Below are 21317 nucleotides of genomic sequence, written 5' to 3'. Positions count from 1 at the left end.
TGCTTGCTTGAGTTATTCTGATTGTTGGAGTTGGAAGACAGTTTGTGTATTATTTTCACATGATGTGTATTTCTGTTGCACGGGCATTGAATGGCCAACATTAACTTTGTAGTTATGTTAGTTACATCTTGTAGCACTTTTTTTTTTTTTTTGGCGTAACATTCAGATGCAATTTATTGAAAACTTTCTATGGCACGGGATGAGGAATCATTGGTAAATAAACTATTAATAGCTATTCCTCAGTGTATTCTGGTATTTGAATAATTTGACTTCAGTTTCTCACAGATAGAAATGTGGTCAAACTATTAAAAAAATGTATTGCAAATACTATACTATATACTGCAAATGCCTACTGCAAACAAAATGTTAAACAATATAGCAGTGATAAAATATAATTTTACCCTTAAAACCAGGTGAACCTTCCTGGTACACAAATACCAGGAAGGTATTGCTCATGCCCTCTTTCAATCAATGGTGTAATCAGGCTCTGCAATGTGTGCATCCCAGGAAAATACAGTAGGCTATTAGGAGCACAATAATGTACACAAATGAATACAGCACACCAGAAGATCTTCATCCAGTATTAACGTCACGGATGGCACACACTGAACAGTTAACCAGCCTATCTAGGTGCAGTCTGCAACAGTGGTCGGCTGAGAGGAAACTTGGCATACAATTCACATTCAGTAGTACATGCCCTTTGCATATTTATATTAGTAGGACAGAATAGCTCCCATTTTCCATAAATAGCACAAGATCCTTCCCACATAACTTGGTGGTTAAGAAAGGGATACATCTGTGTTCTGTCAGTGTTGTGTGACACTGGTGTCTGCCAAATGTACTGTAATTAAACCAAGAGTTTCAGCAGACATTATAACACTGCCGCAGCATTTGGACCACTAGGTGGAAGCATACACCAAGGTATTTTTTCAACTGTATTCTTACTGGGCAGCACTGGATCTATCAGAATGGCTGATTTTGATTATGGCGTTATTGTGCCTTCGCTCTGCTTAAGCCAGTCACAAGAACACACAGTAAGGAGGTTGAGGGGTCAATGCGACATTTAAAAGTCTTTTGAGGTGAAAAGGGGCTTTGATTTAACATGTTATTTGTACTATTGAAATGAAGCAAAGACACGCACACACACACACACACGCACACATACATAACCTGCTCAACCTGCTATTACAGAACATTTGTATCATGACTGTTGTCCTCCAACATAAGCACAAAGTGCATATTGCTAATATTAGTGTTCACTGAGCCAGTAAGCTACAGCTCAGCCTATTTATAGTCAATAAGCTGTGTGTCTATTTACTGAAATCCAGTGAGTTTGTATCCTCAGTTCTCAGATTACAGGGCGTATAATTAAGTCACCAGTTTAGCTCTTTTCCATCTCAGATAGCAGGGGAAGTAGCTGAAAAGTTGAATAGTGATGAGGAACAAATGCAGAATCAGCAAGTTGCTTAAATTCAAGAAAATTCAAACCTTATCCAGTATCATCCATGATACTCACAGCTTTGGGTAGATCTCACTTAAATTCAGACATAAGGCTCAACAGACTGACTGTGGGTTCTGGCAAGTTTTCTTAAAACAGACCAAGAGAAGAGCCCAGTGGTAATGAGAGAAGCAGAACACAAAGAAAAGACAGGAGTCAGCTCATTTAATTACATTCATACAAGAAGCCTCATCTCTTTATGCCTTCTCTGCTGAATTTATTGAGATAGGGTAGCAAAATGCATTGTTGTAGCAGAACTGTTGCTCTCCTATTTACCATGTTGAATAGTCCAGTGTCAAAGTACAAATTGGGGAGAAGATAGACAGCAATGTACTGTAGCTGCTTGGCTTTACATATGTTAAATATGGCCATAAAATACCCACTGCAAAGATAATCATATGTCATAGATAATCATAATAATAATAAGTCTAACCCTATTTATGCACCTGCACTTCAGAAATCCCGCTTCAGCTAAGTACTCTTTTTAGGTAATAATAAAATATGATGTATATAGGTAAAATAAAAGCTGTCTATTCAAAATGACCTGCATGTGAAATCTGAAGTAAAAAAACAAAAGAGAAATGAATAGTTGTGTCAAAGAACCACCAGAAAGGGTCTGGGACTGATAGAACATGCACAATGCTAATGGTTATTGATGTAGTCCAGTACCATTTCCACACTATAATTAAAATGGCTCCATATTATTACATTTGTATGAAGGTTCTGTATATAGGTAATAGGTTAATGTCCCACTTTCTGGCTTTCAATACTCCTGCTTGGTTTGTGTAGTCGTAGTGAAACACACTGGGCCCAGAGATCAGTACAGGGCAGAAAAACTGACTGAGTTTAAACTTGGGGCTGTACAATCTCACTGTTGTCTCCGAGATCCACCACTTTACAGCACATGAGATCCGGTCCAGAGGTGCTACCCCCTAATTACACAACAATGTGATTCTATCGTCCAAGGGTTGGGAACTGTCACATTTAATATTTCCATTTGTATCACCATTTCAAACAAAGTTGCACTTCTATCTATCCAGACTTGTCAGCTACATGCAATTTTATTTTACATCAACAGGAAGCATATACAGGATTCTCCTTTGAAGAAATATATGATTATTGTGCTCATCATGTGGTTGATAAATATAGCCACTGGCAGGTACTCCTCCTGTTTCATAACGCTGAGAGTGAAGGCGGCTCAGTGTTTTAATAATGTTTGTTTTTTTGAAAAGAATACATTTCTCAAACAGTGACACTGCAGTAATCACTTAGATAATGACTGCACAATAAATGATCCATGTTATAAATCATTTAACCGGTTGAATGCCACAGTGTGCTCCCAATACCTTATCACAGAAGCTGTCTCTTCTTAGTTATAATTCTATAAATAATGATGAGGCAGGAGGTACATACATCGACTGTAAACCATTAGACTGCTGTGATTCTCCTAAAGGTATGTCTCATGCTGCTGCATAATGACAAGCTTCACCCAACACTAATTAAATTTGATATGTCTGTAAATATTTAATAATACAATTGTAGTTTTAATATTTCAGGACAATATAATTCTATATTGCCACTAAACATTTAATAGAGCAGAAGGAATAACACATTTGCAGTATGTTACTTCCATCAATGCTGCGTGTACGTGGAGACACTGAGAAAATTTACTTTTCCTCCCCTGCGTCACTCTTTAATGATCTTGCTCTCTTAACCCATTGCACACATGACTGCTTCTTATGATGGCAATCCAGAAACTGAAGCTCATTTTTACTACATAATGTATTTTTCTGAACTAGAGAGCCACCTGAGCTCCTGGAAAGTAAATGTAAAAATGTCTGCACACATGCACATATACAAGACTGTATGCGTTCATGCATGCAGGAAAATCTGTACATGCTCACGTGTACAATATGATGCATGCGTGTATTTGTCCACATGAAAAGTGTAATTTATCATCGATTGTTAGAGCTAAATGATTTGCTGGAACGCTAATAAAGATGAATATTCAATCCCAAAACACATTTTACACTCAATGTGTATGCATTATTTGGTCATTTTCTTTCTGAACAAGAAACTAAAGCTGCTGATTTTTCAGTGACACAGAGGTTGACATTTTGGGGTTATGGATTATATGATTGATATATTTTTCACGTTTTACATCAATTTGAGCTATATTCATCATTACATTTTTTAACAGTTTTGAGTAAAAAAAGCTGCCTGATCAGAGTATTAAGAAGGAATACTTAGTTTTAGATATTTTGGGACATCTGCAGATTTCAGGAAGTTGCTGCTCCAGGTCATGAAATAGTCCCCATAACCTCCTATAAAAGAGCTAATTGACGTTACATTTAGTTAGATATGACACTAATAATTAGTGAGCTTTAGAGGCACTGGTAGATGAACTCCATCTACCAGCGCCTCTTTGTACTAAGCTAAGCTAATGGCCTGCTGGCTTCATATTCATCATACTGACATAAGAGTGGTATAAGTCAAGAACATTCCCAAAAAAAATCAAACTATTCCTTTACAATTGTCCAAGCACAAAAAGAGGAGGAATTTGAACTACACTCACATTTTCAGTATAATGACACAAGCTTGTGCCAATGTATCACAGGGCTGTAGACACTGTGACAACAAATTCCCCTGGTCTACCATGTGACCCTACACTGTACAACCCAAATTCCTTTTTAATTTTAGCGTGTCCACAAAATCAATGTCCTATTCTCTGAAAGCAAGACTGGAACAAACTGAGTAGGTCAATGGGAAAAAAACTTGTCAATTCTACTTCTGGGTGAAGTTTCTTTTTAATTAGGAGATGTTTTGGGTTATTACTGGATGAGTTACAATCATCACCCATTCAACAATATTAACTATAATGTGAATACCCAGTTTTAAGAGAGATGACAGTGTGTGACCTGGGAAGTTGGGCCTGGGCTGATTTAAAAGATCTTACACTTCCTTCCATTCACTGTGAAAAGTGAATCTGCTTTTCAATTTCACCGTCAACGAAGCGTTGCCATGAAATATGCAATGCAATCACAGCTGAAATGCAAGCTGACTGTAATTGTTTTCAAGGCTGAGGCAAACAAAAGGCACTTTTCACAGCGCAGTGATTTGTTAATAATGAATAGCAAATTACCGTCTTTGCTCTTCATCAAATGGTCGGTGACAGCAGATGAGCGGCTGGTGTTGAAAGTAAATGGGATCTGTCGCGGAGAGAGAGAGAGAGAGAGAGAGAGAATACGCTGAGATTTAGTGGGATTCAGAGAAATAGAAAGACAGGCAGACATAGACGGAAAAAAGGTGGGAATGGATAGACTTCTTTTTGTTTTTATTAACCCTGAGTCATCCTGAGGAAAGATGCTGGATGAAAGTCCTCTGCACAGTCACAGTCAGCTCCACCCATGTGACCATCAGAGCTTTCATACTCATGTGCAGTCCATCAGGGAAGAGGCCTATTCTTCCTGCTGGCAGCTGATCTCTGTCTCAGCAGGGCTGTTAGGACATCAATAAGGTGAGATTTATTCACAGTGCACTGTCCTGTCTGAGCAGAGATTCCTGCAGAACATTTTGTGCATGTGGGGGATGATTTTGGGTGTGAGGTCTCAACAGAATACTGACTTTCGGGTCAATTTTTTGCATTTCCATGAACGTGCACTGTCACTAGTACATATAGTTAATAAGTTGTAATTACAAAAATCCTGATGCAGGTACATAAAAGCAAAAAAAAGATGTTGTCACAGAGGCTCAGTGGACATGTGAGAAGGGATATGTGACCACAGAGTTTAACAAAAGGGCTGTCAGGGGATGTCTGGACGTAAGTTGGTGAATCCATCATTTATTTATACAGCAGAATGGATCTTTAGAAGACCTTTATAATTACACCCAGTGGTATTTTATGAGCTTATTTCCTTTCCACTTCTGTGTTTGTAGTATTACTTCTGTCTGGTCTTTGAAATGTCAGCAAAACCCAAAGTGAAACTAACTTCTGGAAAATGTGGAGTCACTAACGGGACAACAAAGTCAGCACAGAAGCAGATTATTACACACACATACTACCGGTTGATGATTAAATTGTTGCTTTGGTAAACAGATCTAAAAAGGGACAAATAAATGATGTTACTCGCTTTCTGTAGAGCTCTTCACTCTGGTCTAACCTGCCCTTTTTAACAGCACAAATGAATGCTACACAAATGAATTCATCTGTATTTATAACAAACAAAAAAGTCAGGAGATGAAACGCTCTCAAGACCCATTCTTACACATCAATCCAGGAAATAAATGTATCATTACCAGACATACCAAAGCCGAACACTCTACACAGTCAGAAGCATTAAGAAAAGAGCTACTGACTGTCATCAACTCCATGCCCCCTCTTCCTCCTCTTCAGTCTCCACTCTCCATATCGCTTGTCTTTGTGTGCAAATCTCTGTGTGCACTTGTGTACTCAGTGGGTTGCGATTTTAATACCTGTCATAATGTCACACTTGCCCTATAAATGTCCAAGACTTTAAATTCTCTGATTTACAGTACAGCCAGACCAAACAAGACAAGGCAGATCTAGACCCACTGATCCACTGTTAGTATAGTATGGGAGACTACTGATGCAAATTGAGAAGAGGATTTAGGTTAGGAGCCGTGTGGGACCCCTAAAGGACGAGATTGAGAGAGTAGCTTTTTAAATGTATGAGAATGAATGTGAGAATTAATGGTCATTTATTTTTGTGTCAATTTTATAAAGAACAATGAAATGACCTGCTGTATTTAAAACTTTGGTGAATCTATGTCAAATAGAGCAGTTTGTTATACTATCTTTAAAGATTTTTGAGAATTTACGAAAATAAGTGCACAGACCTGCTTAGTTGTGATAATGCTCGAGAACTGGCAATAAAATATGTCTAGTTGGTCAGATTTTACATTCAAGAACTGCATTCACTAGTTTCTTTTAAGCACTTTACCATTGCCGAAATGGCCAGATAACATCATTACTAGACAATGACAGATGATACATTTTCCCTCTCTCAGAAGAGACCATCTGCAATGTGGCCTTAATATAATACAGTAAAGTCTGTAAAATACAGTAAACTGTGAGTCATCCTATCAGGCTGGATGTTTGCAGATGTCTTATGCAAAAGATGGTCAGTGATATGCAGTGAAAGTGTTGGAGGATATGAATGTTTGCTTAATGTTTGCAGCAGCTGATGTGAAGAATAGGAGAGGAAAACTAAATAATTGTTTCTGAAATAATATATTTAAAGATGTACTCATGAACTTCTTGCTTCCAGGTTGTGAGAAAGGGCACGGACAGATCTTATAGAGTGACCTCTTTTATGTGGGCAGGTCCTTGATATATAAGTAATCGTGATGTGGATCGGAGTGCTGGTGGAGAGTCCAGTGGAGTTTTTCTTGATCGTGTGCTTGTTGCAGCATTCAAAGTCCAAAGCAGAGAGACAAACTGTAAAGAAAACAAACCCAGTCTTGACACAACATGTATATAGCACACGCACACAACACAGTATTATGTTTATTTATTCTTTTCAGAACATCAAAGCAAGTTCTCTTATGGAAATGTATGCACAGTGAACTTCAAATAGGTTTAAATAATGTATTTATATTTTTTAATACTTTACTTTCAAATCTAAAAATATATGTAAATTTGGTATTAAAGAGATTAACTATTTTCACCTCCTCTCTTTTTCTCTCTCAAACATGCCTTCTATGCAAAAGTCTGACTAAAGAGCAATTTCCAGAATAAAATGGACTCACACATACATGTGTCAAAACATGTATTTTATTCATTTATCTTAAAAAATTAAAATAAAGTGCCTTTTATGTACAATATAATAAAAACAACAGTCACAATCTCAATGATACAAAAAATACAGTTCACAATGTTATTTGTACACAACAAATAAAAAAGAAATCATGCAGGCAAGACCACATTTGTCTAATAGTTATTCAGTCAAATAAGCTTATGGTGTTTAGTATGCTGAGGCAAAGCTGTTGCTGTGTCTCATGGCTGATATGGAGGATTTGAAGCTGTGCTTGCATCTTACTGCAGTACTACACTGTGCAGCACAAATGATTCATTACGTCTATTGTGCCGCTTACTTGTAGTATATACCTTTCAACAAAATCCTGAAAAGATGTTGCGATGGATTGCTTAAGCCGTTTTAGGAAAATAGACTGCTGTAGATATTCTACAAAATGTGATATAGTTGGCTACATTCATGTCCAGTACAGTATGTTGCATTATTGAGGAGCCACTCAAAATGAAGCATCAATCACCATGGTAGTATCTGCTTTTTGATGAAAAGCACGTCATTAATAAATATGCATTCATGACACAGTATTGACCTTTTTGGCATTGTTAACTATTAAGGTCAGATGTAACTTCAGCTGTTCTATATGAGATTAGGAAGGATTACTACTGTTAAATATTGGCCTGGTCAGAAAGATGTTTCCTATGCGCACAGTATCACTTTTGACACAAGCAAACACCGCAGAATGGTACGAGATTTTGAGCAGCTCCTAGTCTTACTGTTTGCAGGTAAAGTTAATGGTGGCTTGGGTGAATCTGTAAATCTACTGTTGACCCGTGTTGTGTCGTGGAGTTAAGTGTGCCCACGGAGGGCTACAATCAGGCCATTCACCACGTTCCAGTTGGTGAGGTCCCTGCTGGGTGGTATAAGATGTGGCACATGGCTAAAGGCAGAACAATATATCTAAAAGGCATTTGGAAAATATGTTGTGAGGTTTTCCACCAAGCATCTCAAAGCAGGGTACCTGTTTTATGGTTTTAGAAAATAAGCTGTGGTGACAAACATTGTTCTTCACCACGGCTTTTAGAATCTGATTATTCTTGTTGCATATTTGTTGGCAAATGTTATCTCTGGTTTATTTTGTCAGTCTCAGTTTGCAAGTAAGCAAACAAGGCTAAAGAAACAGGTAGAACTGTGGGGAAATAAAATGTGTTGTTTTCTTGTCGAGAGTTAGATGCAAAGATTGATACCACTGTCATGGTTTTAAGGGGGAGGGCAGTGACTTCCTGGAGTCACTGCTGGTTTGTTACCTTTGGCCAGAGCCAGGCAAGCTGTTTCTCCATTTCTAGTCTTCATGCTAAGCTAAGTTAAACGGCCACTGGTGCTGGCTTCATATTCAGCATGCAGACATAACAGCGGTATCGATCTTATTGTCCAACTCTCGTCCAGAAAGTGAATTAGCCCATTTCATCCATACCTGTTTGATTCAGTATGGCATGAATATAAAAACAGATGACCTCTCCTGCTTTGACATGCTCGATAAAAACCAGCCCAGGTGCTGAACTAACAGCGTGGTGAGAAATGTGCAGTATTCTGTGCAAGTCTGTTGAAATGTATGCTGAAGTAGGCAGTAAAGCACTATGAAAACAAAATATCAGCAGTGTTCACTCTCTAGTTTCAAGACTATCTCTACAACACATCTTGCACAAGGTCCCTTAAAAACACACAATATTAAGCACAGATACTGTATATACACAACAAAAACGTAAGAAAAAAGTAAAACACTGACCACTGCTGCGCAGTATGCTGTGCAATTACTTTGTCAACTTGTAGCAGTTACATAGCATTTCGTCATCCGCTCAGTGTTCGAAATAGCAAAAATGTTTATCTTGTATGATACTGGAATATATACTGTAGGCTTACTTGATCAATACAGTGAACTGGTTATGTATTCTAAGACATGTGGTGCCATATTGTCCCTATGGCCGTGTAAATGTTTCTTGTTCGGATTTACACAACACTATCGGCTTCCTACATCTTTGGAAAATTCTGCTTGTTAAGTCTCAAAAGTCTCTAAGCAATGTGGGTGCAAGAGTGTTTGTGATGGCTGCACTGGTCCCTGTAATTACTGATTTCTATAAATCATTGTCCTTAGCAGCCATACCTTTCTGTCTCTCAGTAGTTGCATTTATTAGAAGTTGCTCCAATTTTACTGGCATGTGCAAACCTGTAAGTATTCAAGACCCTGATTACTTGTGCTTTCACATTAACGTCGCCTTGACATCTGACTGAGTGTGGTGAATGCCATGTTTGAAATGTAACTTGTTGGGGGATCTTATATTATATAATATAGCGCTTTGTGTACTACATCACTACATAGTGCAGCAAGAGACCACTAAATATTATCCCTTCACTACAGTGACAGTTGTTTACTCGTTGTTCTGTGACTTTAATTAACCAAACACTTTGTACTGTTAGTGCTAGTCAAGCTCTATAGTCAAACTGGTTGTACCTGTATGTTTCAGTGTATGCTAACAAGGCAAATGACTCCTTTGAGGGTAGCTGAAGGAAAACCGGAATATTTTCTCACAACCACAAGACAAGTTTTAACATGAAGTAATCTCCATGCCATATCATTTGGCCCCAGTTCAGATTTGACATTAAAGTCAATCATTTTGCCCAACAGTCTGAAATGTTCGCTATGAGCTAACAGTCTTAGAGAAATTCCCAACCTTGCACTTCACATTTATTTATTATTAGTGCCGCTTTACTTTTTTCGAAACCCAACTCTGGTTCCGTCACCATGTGCTCTTCGACAGTGATCAATGCTAACACAAAGCATGGGAGTGGTCATAACAGAATGGCACTATTGCATTTAGAGAAGACAATCAAGTTATTTCTGTTTTTTTTGGCACGATGCACATGATGATTTCAGTGCCGCCCTGAACATGGTAGAGGTGTGGCCGTCGGCTTTTTTTTCTTGGCTCTCTGTGTTTTAATGTCAGGTCTCTTTTCCATATTTGCCTCAAAAAACAGGTTATCTGTGTCAATTTATGAGCCCATCATGGTCCCTCCAGGTCAACACTGAAGAACAGGGCTGTCACCGATGAGCAGAGATGCAGAGCAACGGGTTCCATAAATTGTCCATGGTGCAGTGATGTGTGAATGAAACAGACCTTCTTTGAACAACAATAACAACAACGTACATTCAGGAGGTGAATGCCAGTATTTAGGCCCTGGAGAACAATTTATGATCAAAACATTTTCATCATCTTATGTCGCAGTCCTTCTAATTGCTGTTTGTTAAGAGGGCTCTCTATTGTTCACCTTTTAAGGTGTGGCGTATTCTCCTGCCTCCTCTTTCATCATCTTTATCATTTTACAGTCATAACATTTATTTCAGCAAAAGGGAACAAATGTGCTTCTGACTTGCTTCCATAATGTGTGGATCATAATGAACAGGCAACACATGGATTATACTCTCCTAAACCTGAACTCTTGGACACCATGTAGCTGTAGCTTGGTTCTAATGTGCATAATTACAGAAGTTTAGACTTTGTGGCAGCCATCTTCTGCAGATCATGTTTACACATCCTCAAATAGGGCTGGGCAACATAAATATTAATTGTTTATTTTTTCTATTATACCACGTGATGGAGATCAAAACGATAATTTAATGTTGGAATCTTGAATACCTTAAGAGATGTTGTGATAAATACTGATATCAGAAGAAGATCTTCTGTTTACTTTGTTATTTTCTTCCCCATATTGCCCAGCCCTACACTCATGCACATTAGTGGCCATGAGAACGACTCAAACAAAGACTGTGTTATAACTATCCTTAGCAGCTGCCACGGTTTGTGATCCTGGTTGAAACTGGAGTGTTGTGCTGCTTCGTCTTCCTGCCCTATGCAGCAAACCGGACCAACCTCTAGCTTCGGAGTGGAAATGGTTAAAAGAAATGACCTCCGCACTGATCACAGTACAAAGATGACTAAAATAAAAGATGTGCTGTGATGTAGAAGGATGTCGGGGTCTCCTCTCCTTTGCTCGGTGGCCTGTATCCTTCATGGAGATACAGGGTGACATTCTTTAAGTGGATACTGTGCTCTCATACAATAGAGTCTTTGATCTCCGAGCCTAGCCTCACTCTGGGTCGAGGGCAGGTTGGGGAGTACTCCACGTGGCTCTCCTTCAAGTTAAGCGGCCGCCTGTCGGAGGACTCGGAGAAGCTCTTGCTGTTGTCTGGCGAGGACTCGTGGGTGGGTGTGCTGCAGATGTAGTTGTCATTTAATGTCTGGTAGCCCTTGTGATCAGAAGTGGAAACAGGGATGGTGTTACCGTTTAGGGGTAAGCTCTCTGCAGGCTTTCCCACTATCCTCGGCTTCTTCTGCTGCATGTTAGGACACTCTCCCTGCTTCAGCATGGACTTCATATGATCTCGGTTTCTGTAGATGACGAACAAGGAGAACACCACGAGGGAGAACGCCAACAGGGCGCACACAACAATCAGCTCGTTCCAATACGTCTTCGTGTGTACCTGCTCAGAACGGGACTCGCCAGGCAGGATGATGGTCTCCTCTTGCTCGATGTGCGGTGTGCGTGAGTGACCAATCTGAGTGGTGCTTTCCTGGCGGGGCTCCGCCCTCACACAGTAGTTGGCCAACAGCTGGCGGAAACCTTCCTCTTCTGACCAGCACTCATAGGTCTCGATCCTGTCGGACTGAGCCACAACCACCAAATTTCCCTTAGGAGTAGCGTAGAGGAACTGGCTGGCGCTGTCACTGTAACGCCACCTTCTCTGTGCCAGATTAGAGCGCAGTTTACAGGGCAGGACCCTGAATGTGTTGGCAGGGATTGTAATGAGCTGGCAATGGGAGCCTATTAAAAAAAAACAACACAATAAGAACAATATTGCTTCAAAACACTTGAAGATTCCATTCAAGGAATATTTTACTAATTGTACTACTATTAACTTAAAGGACTAGTTCAATATTATGAGAATACGGACACCACTCTCACATCTATTTGTTGAATATGAAGCTACAGCCAGCAAATGGTTAACCAGCCTAGGACAAAGACTCAAAACTGGGAAAACAGCTAGCCTTGCTCTGTCCAGAGTTAGCAAAAAACAGTGAATATTGTGCAATGTTGAATTCAAACTATAATATATATGAATGACTCCCTAGTTTCCTGACATCATAACAATCTGCAACAACATGTGACATCTTCTCTGACATGTCTATGCGCATGTTGTTGTGGTGTCCATGAAGTAAATGAGTTTAATCAAAGACCCCAATACACAGAGAACACACTCACGAGAAGCTGCTGGTCTGGCAGATCTGGTGCTGGGAAACGTCCTGTTACAAATCGCTGATGTATCGGCCTCCTCCACATCCTGCTGCCAGTGACTGAGTCAAAACATACCAAACAAAACAACAGGGTGAGCAGCTGTAATGAGAGGCACCTTGCATGGATGCACCCATTTCTCCCTCCAAGCCTTTCATTTACAACCTTTGAGTGTAGCTTCATCAGTATGACAAAGAGAACAGTTGTCTTTTAAAAGCTACTTCTTCAAAAACACATGACTATGAGCTTTGCATGCTCACTTTATGAGTCTGTTTGGGTGTTCACATCTAACAAAAACATCACATGTATCTAAAGTCTTTTAAGGTGAAGTAACACGATTTCTCAATCCAGCATATAGTCCTGTTCTTTACTGTGTAAGCACATTGAGTCTCAGGACAGAACCACTTGTACAAACAGATGCAAGTGGATTGAAAGAATTTAAGGCATTCACAAATTTTCTATATTTAAAATTTTTCCTATTCACAAACAAAATTCACAAGTTGTGGTTTATTTCTCAGGGACACTGCATATTAATAAAATATAAATGCCAGGATTAGCCAAGAAGCTAATTTTATAGCATTTATAATCCCTGGCCAGGTGTAAAAGTTGGCAGTATAAAATAAAGAAACAAGTTTAAAACAATGTTTGCAATGTTAATTACAGTAAAGGCAGGGGCAACAATAAAAGTAGAGTACATTACAGCTCAACAAAGCAAAAAAACAAACAAACAGAAGCAAGGATGAACACGAGCAACAGACTAACAAAACAGCTTCGCAACAGACGTAAGCAAAGACTGAGCAAAGAGCAACGACGCATGAGAAACAGGACAACAGTAGGTGTGGTTCAGACCTCTCATATGAGCCATGTACAGATAATCTACCTCTCTACATAGGAGACATCTATTTGTACGTATGTATTTAAAGTGTTAATGTCAACCTTTTTGAAAGCAATAAAGCAAATCAAATCTATCAAGGTGGATTAATGAACAAATACTGCCGTACTGACTGTGAGCTACGGTAGATGAACCACTTCAAATGTTTTGGAACAGTTGAGGAATTTGTGACCCTGTGTATGTGATCTCTCACCTGTCAGGTGGAGCCATCCTGACATCCCGACACAGCCGCCCAGTCCAGGCGCAGTAGGGGTCTCTGGACAACACACACTCTCCACAGCTCAGGTAGTTGGAGCAGTTGGCCACAGGAACCTCCACCAGCCCCGAGTTAGATGACACAAACAACAGACCCTGCAGGAGAGAAAACAAACTTGTGAGATACAGATCTCTCACTAAAAGGTGAATGCAGGGCAGAACAGAACTTCTGCTTTTGGTTACGGATTTTTGATTTCAGAAAGGAAAACCATGCTAAAACAATTACTTAAGATAAACAGAAGAATATAACCTAAACAAAGCACTAACTATGACCAGCTGTTAATCTTACTTGGTGCCAGCCAAGTAACTTGATTGTGCTCAAAAACACATGGCAACAAGTGGCTGCTACACAGCATCGTCTTAAATTTTTGTTATTATTCTGTACTTTCAACACTTTTCAGACGGTACGTATCATTGTGTAGGAGCACTGTTATCCAGAAATTCATTTTCACCACGAATGTGACGTTGATATTGATATACAGCACATCCCTGTGTTCTCAAAAGCACTGTCTATATTTAGTCCATCTTATCCGCCGTGATATTAGACAGACATCATGTGGATTCTGTCTTTCATATCCCTATTTGGAGCTAAGAACATACTCACAAAAAGTATGTTGGACTTAGAATTACATAATCTTAGATAAGATTGCTGTTTGGCTGCTTTTGCCCGGGGAGAGGCCATTATGTAATAAAGAGAGAAAGGTAATGAAATTTAGCTCCGGGTATAATGCCAGAGAGGATCATAAACTCAGTTCCAGACGGTGCTATAACTTACAGGAAAACTCAATGGAATGGCCACTGCGGAAAGAAAATGTCAGTAACCAGTCTGCGCTCTGGTAAATTTAGCTCTTCCACAGTTTTATTACTCTAAAATGAATTTGAGTATAAAATGAGTAAACATTAAATATAAACTGACACAAACCAGTGTGACAATAGTCATTATAGATGTGTATTATGATGACAGAGCTGTGATTTACCCGCTGAGGATCCAGTTCGATGTGCTGCACAGGCTGAGGCTCAGGAAACAGAATCATCTCCTCTATGATGTGCATTTTATCATTGGCATTGATGGCCTTATGAAGCTTTCCATCATCTGGAAGACACAGAGGATGAGTGGAAGTGACTTGCACTGAAGGAAGTTGACAGTTTGTGAGGGGATATAAGCAACCTCTACAGGTGTACAATCACAACTTAACTATGGAAATGAACCCATAAAAGTCTGCTGTACCTGTTCCAATAAAGAGCACGTCATACGCCCTCTCCATGCCTTGGATCTTGTGTACAGCAATCTGTGTGTAGCGAACACTGCGTTTCAGAAGCAGGGGAGCGCTGCGGATCACGCTGTCCATCAGGAAATGGTCCTTGACAAAGTTGAGCACTTTATCGGGCATGTGCAAGGACGACTGGATACCCATTTGCCTGGCGTGGTTGGTCACGCACTGTCGGGGAGTAAATTAGAAATGAAAAATGAATCTCTTGTTCATCCTGGAAATACAAACATACAATGAGAATGTATGTAGAACTATGACCCTAGCTTTACTTATGAAGAGCATGACGTTTTGGGGTGAGGTATCATTGGAAACAACGACATGGCGGTTTACAATAGCAGACCAGAAGTTTTTTACCAGGGAATATCTACTTGTTTTAAGTTTTTAGGCATTTGTTTTGCTCCAGGGACTGATGGAGAGCCAAGCTGAATATCAGCAAGACAGTACTTTTGGATTCTGTCATCAGGCAAAGAAAATAAAAGGAGAACATCTGCTTTACATCAGGCTTACTTGTTGAACAGGCCAAAAATTAGTCTAGAGGTACAACTGGGTATGTTTGGTTAGATACTGCAATATACATTATTTGTAAGTGTGATAACAAGATAAAAAAAACCATCTATTCATTTTATCTGTGTTTTCTGACTGAACAGATCTAATTGAATGAAAAGATACACAAGACTGAACCAAGAGAGGTTGAACTGTATTGTTTGTCGCAGGGCACTGCCTGCACCACTCACCGCCCCGGGCCGTGGTTCTGGCACTGGGTGGTTGTAGGTGTACCACTGCTGTGTCTCCCTGTTGACCTCTCGGTAGCGCCCGCTGAAGGCTCTTTCCACCTGTGCCATGGTGAAAGCGCACACCGCTGAGCTGCCTGATGCTCCTTTATACCTGTGAACACAAACAACACGTTTTCCCTGTTTGAATCTGTGTGTTATGCTTGCATGCAACTACAGCCTCCATACATCTTTGCCGCGTAAAAATTAAGCCATTTAATTTCAGTCTCACACTGGCATCCATTTTCTTGCAGCTTGTTACAGCATGTTTTTACCTCATCCATCCTTTCTGTAGCAGTTTTCTAACTGGAGAACAGTTGTAGAGTGGGCACTTGAATGATTTCCATATTAAAACCTTTATTTTGTTGATACATTAATTAGACATTGGGGTTGCATGAGCTTGTGTTAGTGTTTAAGCTCATTACAGCTGCTCTAAATTCAGAGGAGCCAAGGAAGAAAAGGCAACTTGCCAAGTTTGAGTGAAGATATTAAATAAAAACTGGCTCAAGATGGTGTGTGTGAGCCGTGTAGATTTAAGTGTGTGTGTGTATAAACATAAACTGTTACATAAATCAGATTCATTAAAGTGCTTGTGTGTCTCAGTTATGTATGTCTCCATTCGTCACTTACCACTGGGAGGTGAAGACGCCATAGAAGACGGTGCTCTCCCAGCTGTCTCCCATGGGCTTCAGGACAAACATGTCCTGGATAATGTTAAAGGGGAAGCCGTCATCAGGGAGGGAGCACAGGAGCTGGGCCTTCAGGAAGGTGGTCCATTTCTTCTGCAGCACCCGCTCACCACCTTTATCACCCTGCAAACAGTTCAAGTACGTTACAGTATGTTACAGAAGACTTTATGCCTCATTTAACAATTGTTTACACAGGTTTGATTGTTGGAGCATGCGTAGTTCTTTGAGACAACACCCTGGTTAGAGTTATCCTGAAAAGGAAGAACAGGACCCAAAAGGGACAGGACCAGACACACAGCTAAAGAAGTTGTGTCCCCCAAGTTGTGTCTTCTACTATTGCAGTAAGTGTCATTAGAGCAGACATGAACAACAATTCTGGAGGTGGAGGGGAAACATTATTAGAAGAAAGCAACCAAGTTAGAGCAGGGGAGTATATATTAACTTAAAGGTAATTTAATCTACAAATTATTATAATAGACCACAAATAGTCAGATATGGTTTTATTATTTAAAAATGTATTCTTAAAATAACATCAGAATGAGTAAATATGCAAATATTTTTCATGTTTAAAGCTGCAGTAGGTAATTTTTATAAAAATAACTTTTTGTTGTGTTTGTTGAATCTTCCACTATATCTTAACAGTAGTACATATGACAGATATGGACAAGTAATCACAAATAACCAGGATTTAAATGTTCTGAGGCAACTCCAGGCCTTTATATCTTTTCCTGTGGTACAGCATATGTGTTGTGCATTTATACAGAATTTCAAAGGATATTTTGACAAAAAAATCTCATAAAAGATGCCTTAGCACCAAATATCAGTTGCTCTTTGAAGGAGAGGAGATGGTGAAATGAAAAACAAACAATGGTTAGTTATTAATTACAGCTTTGAAATCCACATCAGTGGTTCGCGTCTCACTCCGCCTTTAAGATACAGAGACAGCGGTCACAAAATATTCACCTAAACAGTTATCAGACAACTTTGTTACGACTAGCAATTATCAAAGACTTTGTAAAAACACACACCAAAAGAAACTCCCCCCAAATACATCTAGCAAGCTGGAAAACACAGGCGGTGGAGGAGGTGGAGGAGGGGGAGGAGGAAGAGGAGGAGGTGGAGGAAGAATACGACCAAAACAAGTGGTCTCGCCCAATCTCAAGACAGCTTTCCTGCCTCAGATCCAAACTATCCCGTCAGCAGGGCCTCCAAAACCCTGAACAACTTGTACATAACAGCACGAGGAGTGAATCCCCCTTGAGGAGATAATAAAATGCTAAACTATAACTACCTCTATTTCCTCCTCTGTGTGCTGCTACACAAACAAGCACAATGCTCAATCGTGAGGTGAAACCTCATGGGACTGATGCAGGGCCTGAGAGCCAATTACTAGGCTGTGGTAGTAGCCTGTCCACATAATGAGGAGACCACATTCCTGCTCTCTCAGCTGTCCACCGATGTTGTTGCTGCGCTCCGCTGCGCAGCTTGTACTTTCAATCGCATCGACCACTCCCCCCTCCGATAGCTACCCTCCAAAAATATACTCCCTCCTATGCGCTGTTTTACGCTGCCATCACATTTTATCTGAACTTCACATTTCGGATTCCTCACGTTTGTCAAACGGAGAAGTTGTTGAACAAGAAGTAAGGAAAATGGTGCCAAACAACGTTCATAATCTGCCTGCTTTCCACAGTTCCTCAGTGAGCACACCTGAATAAACAACTGAAAAAGAGGGAGTGGAAGAGGGGAGGGGGACAGATAGGAAAGAGGGGGAGAAAAAAACAACTCGGAAGCAGAATTACTTGGCAAACCCAAGTAAAACAGTAGTTAGAACCTCATGAAAAAAGCTAAAGAGGCTTTGATTTATCTTATCTTACGAGAAACATGTCCTCTTTATATGGTAGCAAAATGTCTGCCAAGATGGAGGAACACATCCATTTCAAATATTGAAATAAAGCCACATATTTGGCCTCGGCCTGGTACCCAGAATGTATGCTTTCTGTCAGTCTGCAAAAAAGTGTGTTAAAGATACTGAGCATGCTAACAGGGAGGGGCCTTCATACCTCGCTGTTACCTAACTCTAATCTGAGTTCAGCACTTTCTGCTCACCAAAGGAGTACACAGGGCATGTGTTCAGATGTGAGAAACTATCCTGAGCAAACCAAAGGTTTATATGAATATGGTAATAGTTTAGTAAGTTAGCCTGCAGCAATTCAGGGGCTGGTTTCTCAAAAAGATACTGGTCTGTTAGTGGTAGGCCAGTCTTGATTCAGCTGTCTAATGCAGAATTCTTCCAACTGTGTGGGAGGCTTGGGAGAGTTTCTGTGGGGGATGTGAGGTAAAGACACTGTGAGAGGTGGACAGGTGCATGCCGATGTCCTGGAAACCACAGGAAGTTAGTTATTGTGGTTTGGCCCGCTCACTAAAACGGTGAACAGTAGCAGCAGCAGTGACACACAGGCTCATGGAGGCAATTACGGCACTTGAAAACCCTTTCGACCTGATTGCCGCAATTTGTGTCACAATCGCACTGCTTCTCGGAGTAATAACTCTAAAACACACAGACACGATGTGCATATTTTTAGATTCAGTGTGACACTTTCCTATGATGTCCATTTCACATAAACCTACATATATTTTACTCATAAAAAGACACTCATAACTCAAGAACTTGATTAAGAATCATCAAATTTGTCAATATTCTTCAGTATTGAAGTAATCCAGTGACAGCTGTCTGCACATCCATAATTTAAATATATATATATGTTAAAAAAAACAACCAAAAAATGGGTCTTAAGTTAAAGCCTAACTCACTGAATCCATGGCAACATTAGACTTCCTGTTAACATCCTGCAAAGAATTATAGGAACTGTAATATAGAAGCTGGCGGTGACGTACAGTTGTCTCAATATTGTGTGTGTGTTTCAGACCTCTGGTATAATGTGAGTTTCCCCAAAATAAATTATAGTAGTAGTATAAAGTATAGTAAATAAATTATTTTATGTCTTAAAAGTTAGCCACCCTAACCCCCAGGCTAACTCTGAACTAAGAGCCATGTTTCCATAGCAACAATCAGTGACACATACTTTTTTTTTCACTGAATTTTCACAGTAAAATGTCCCTGCAAATGTTGAATTTTCTGCTCGAGTGAGGGGAGCTAAGCGGCTTGGTGCAGCTGCTCGGTCAGCCATGTTTTTTAAATTTGAAAAAAGTCTTTATTTACCCAGATTCATAACAGACAGTCAAGAACTAGATGGCTTTGTACAACATATGAATTTAGACATCTATCTGAAGTCTGATGATTAGTTCAACCCAAAGCATTTCTTTTAGTAGAAACTGGACATTTTTATGTTGATGTTCTTAAGCATTTACCCAGTACACTGCAGAATAAACCACCTGCATCACTACTGTACTGCCACAAAACATCATCTGAAAAGATGTCAGTCGGGGGAAAACGAAGGCTGCTGCATTCCAGTGAAATAAAGGAGCTTTATAGAGCAGAGAGAGCCATTCTTCTGTCTCTATTGCACAGTTCATCTGCAGCAAGTTGCCACAGTCTGGGGGCCTTTCTGTCAATGATTTCCATATATAGAACCCAGGAGCTGCTCCGCCGGCTTCGAGAGGTGTCGCAGCACTGAGTGCCAGAGCCTAGCAGGACTAAGTCATTAAGCTGTCACTTAAGATTACATGCTGTCCCCATGATTACTCACATTACTGCCTCCATCAACAAGAGGCATCAGTCAGGAAGGGATGCTGAGTGCATGTATATCAGGCAGCTTCATAGCCGTTTAATTGATCTGATGACAGGTGAAAAGGGATAAAGTCTGGTGTTGATTATTCAGGGTGACCAAACTTAACTCTCGACGAGGGAGGAGGGGGATGACGTCGATGGGTTTAAACGATGCGAGTGAATTCTGCAGTTGCTACAGTTTGCATGCTTTGCCTGCAACAAAAACAGGCCATATAGTAGAGTGGAAAAAGCATTTCATATTGCTGCGAAGCACCCCTGAATACTAATAATGCCTGCAAAGCTCAAAGCGCTGGTGGAGAAAGGCAAAGAGCTGGAGGGATGGACGAGTGCAGCTGACATTGTGAGGGAGATGGAAGGAGAGGGGGAGATGACATTGCAGAGAAAAGGGAGGGAGGGCGGCGTGGTGAGGAGGAGAGGATGATTCAGGCAAGTGGAAACCAAATCTGTTGAAAACATGTTTGCACAGTCAAACCGAAAAAGCTTTAACGCGCCAGTGACACATTTCCATTGCGTCTACACAGGCACAGTACAGTTAAATGTTACCAAACGTGCTTTGACACGGGAGCGCCCCGCCTTGTTTTGAGGTAATTGTATCAAGATTATTAAGGATTATTGAGACAAAACTTCAACCCTGCCGTGCGTCTTATTCTCGCACACAGCCGTCTTGTGTAATGACTTCACCGCCGCAACTCCATTTGTCTTACCTTACACACGCGAGCAATCCTCGACACAATGGTGTTGTCAAAGAAGTCGAATTCTTTTCCCGCCTCGCTAAAGAAGAAGTAAATCTTGTCGTCGTCTCCCACGGGGTTGCCGATTGGCTGACTCTCCTCAATGTAAGCCGACCCCACAAAGACAGGATCTGGTAAAAATAGAAAAACACAAAAGTAAACGTGGTTAGAGAGACATGTTATACCTTTATCTTCTACACATGAGAACTGTTTTTTCAGCCGTTTCATCACTTCTGTACAATCGTAAATTTAGAAAGAAGTCAGAGATCACACAGGGAAGCTGTGTTTTGAAGTGCATGTGCAGCGACTGATAGGACCGAGCTCCTACAATCTAAGAGAGCCTTGC

General features: G+C 40.3%; 1 protein-coding gene across 1 annotated transcript in view; it reads right to left on the bottom strand.

Moving 5' to 3' along the window:
- Positions 1-7285: 7285 nt before the first annotated feature.
- sema4bb (sema domain, immunoglobulin domain (Ig), transmembrane domain (TM) and short cytoplasmic domain, (semaphorin) 4Bb) overlaps positions 7286-21317 on the bottom strand; it is a gene marked incomplete in the record, with an annotated part of 49883 nt that continues 35851 nt past the window's right edge. The window contains 8 exon segments of the mRNA XM_035682550.1: positions 7286-12144; positions 12583-12674; positions 13698-13855; positions 14737-14852; positions 14988-15198; positions 15765-15915; positions 16431-16612; positions 20945-21102. Coding sequence (XP_035538443.1) covers positions 11375-12144; positions 12583-12674; positions 13698-13855; positions 14737-14852; positions 14988-15198; positions 15765-15915; positions 16431-16612; positions 20945-21102 — 1838 coding nt within the window.

The sequence above is a fragment of the Morone saxatilis genome, unplaced genomic scaffold (genome assembly GCF_004916995.1).
Source record: "Morone saxatilis isolate NCDOM2014 unplaced genomic scaffold, NCSU_SB_2.0 Contig11, whole genome shotgun sequence".
In the NCBI taxonomy this organism is placed as follows: domain Eukaryota; kingdom Metazoa; phylum Chordata; class Actinopteri; family Moronidae; genus Morone; species Morone saxatilis.
Note: the sequence above shows the minus strand (reverse complement) of the source record. Positions and strands in the feature narration are given on the sequence as shown.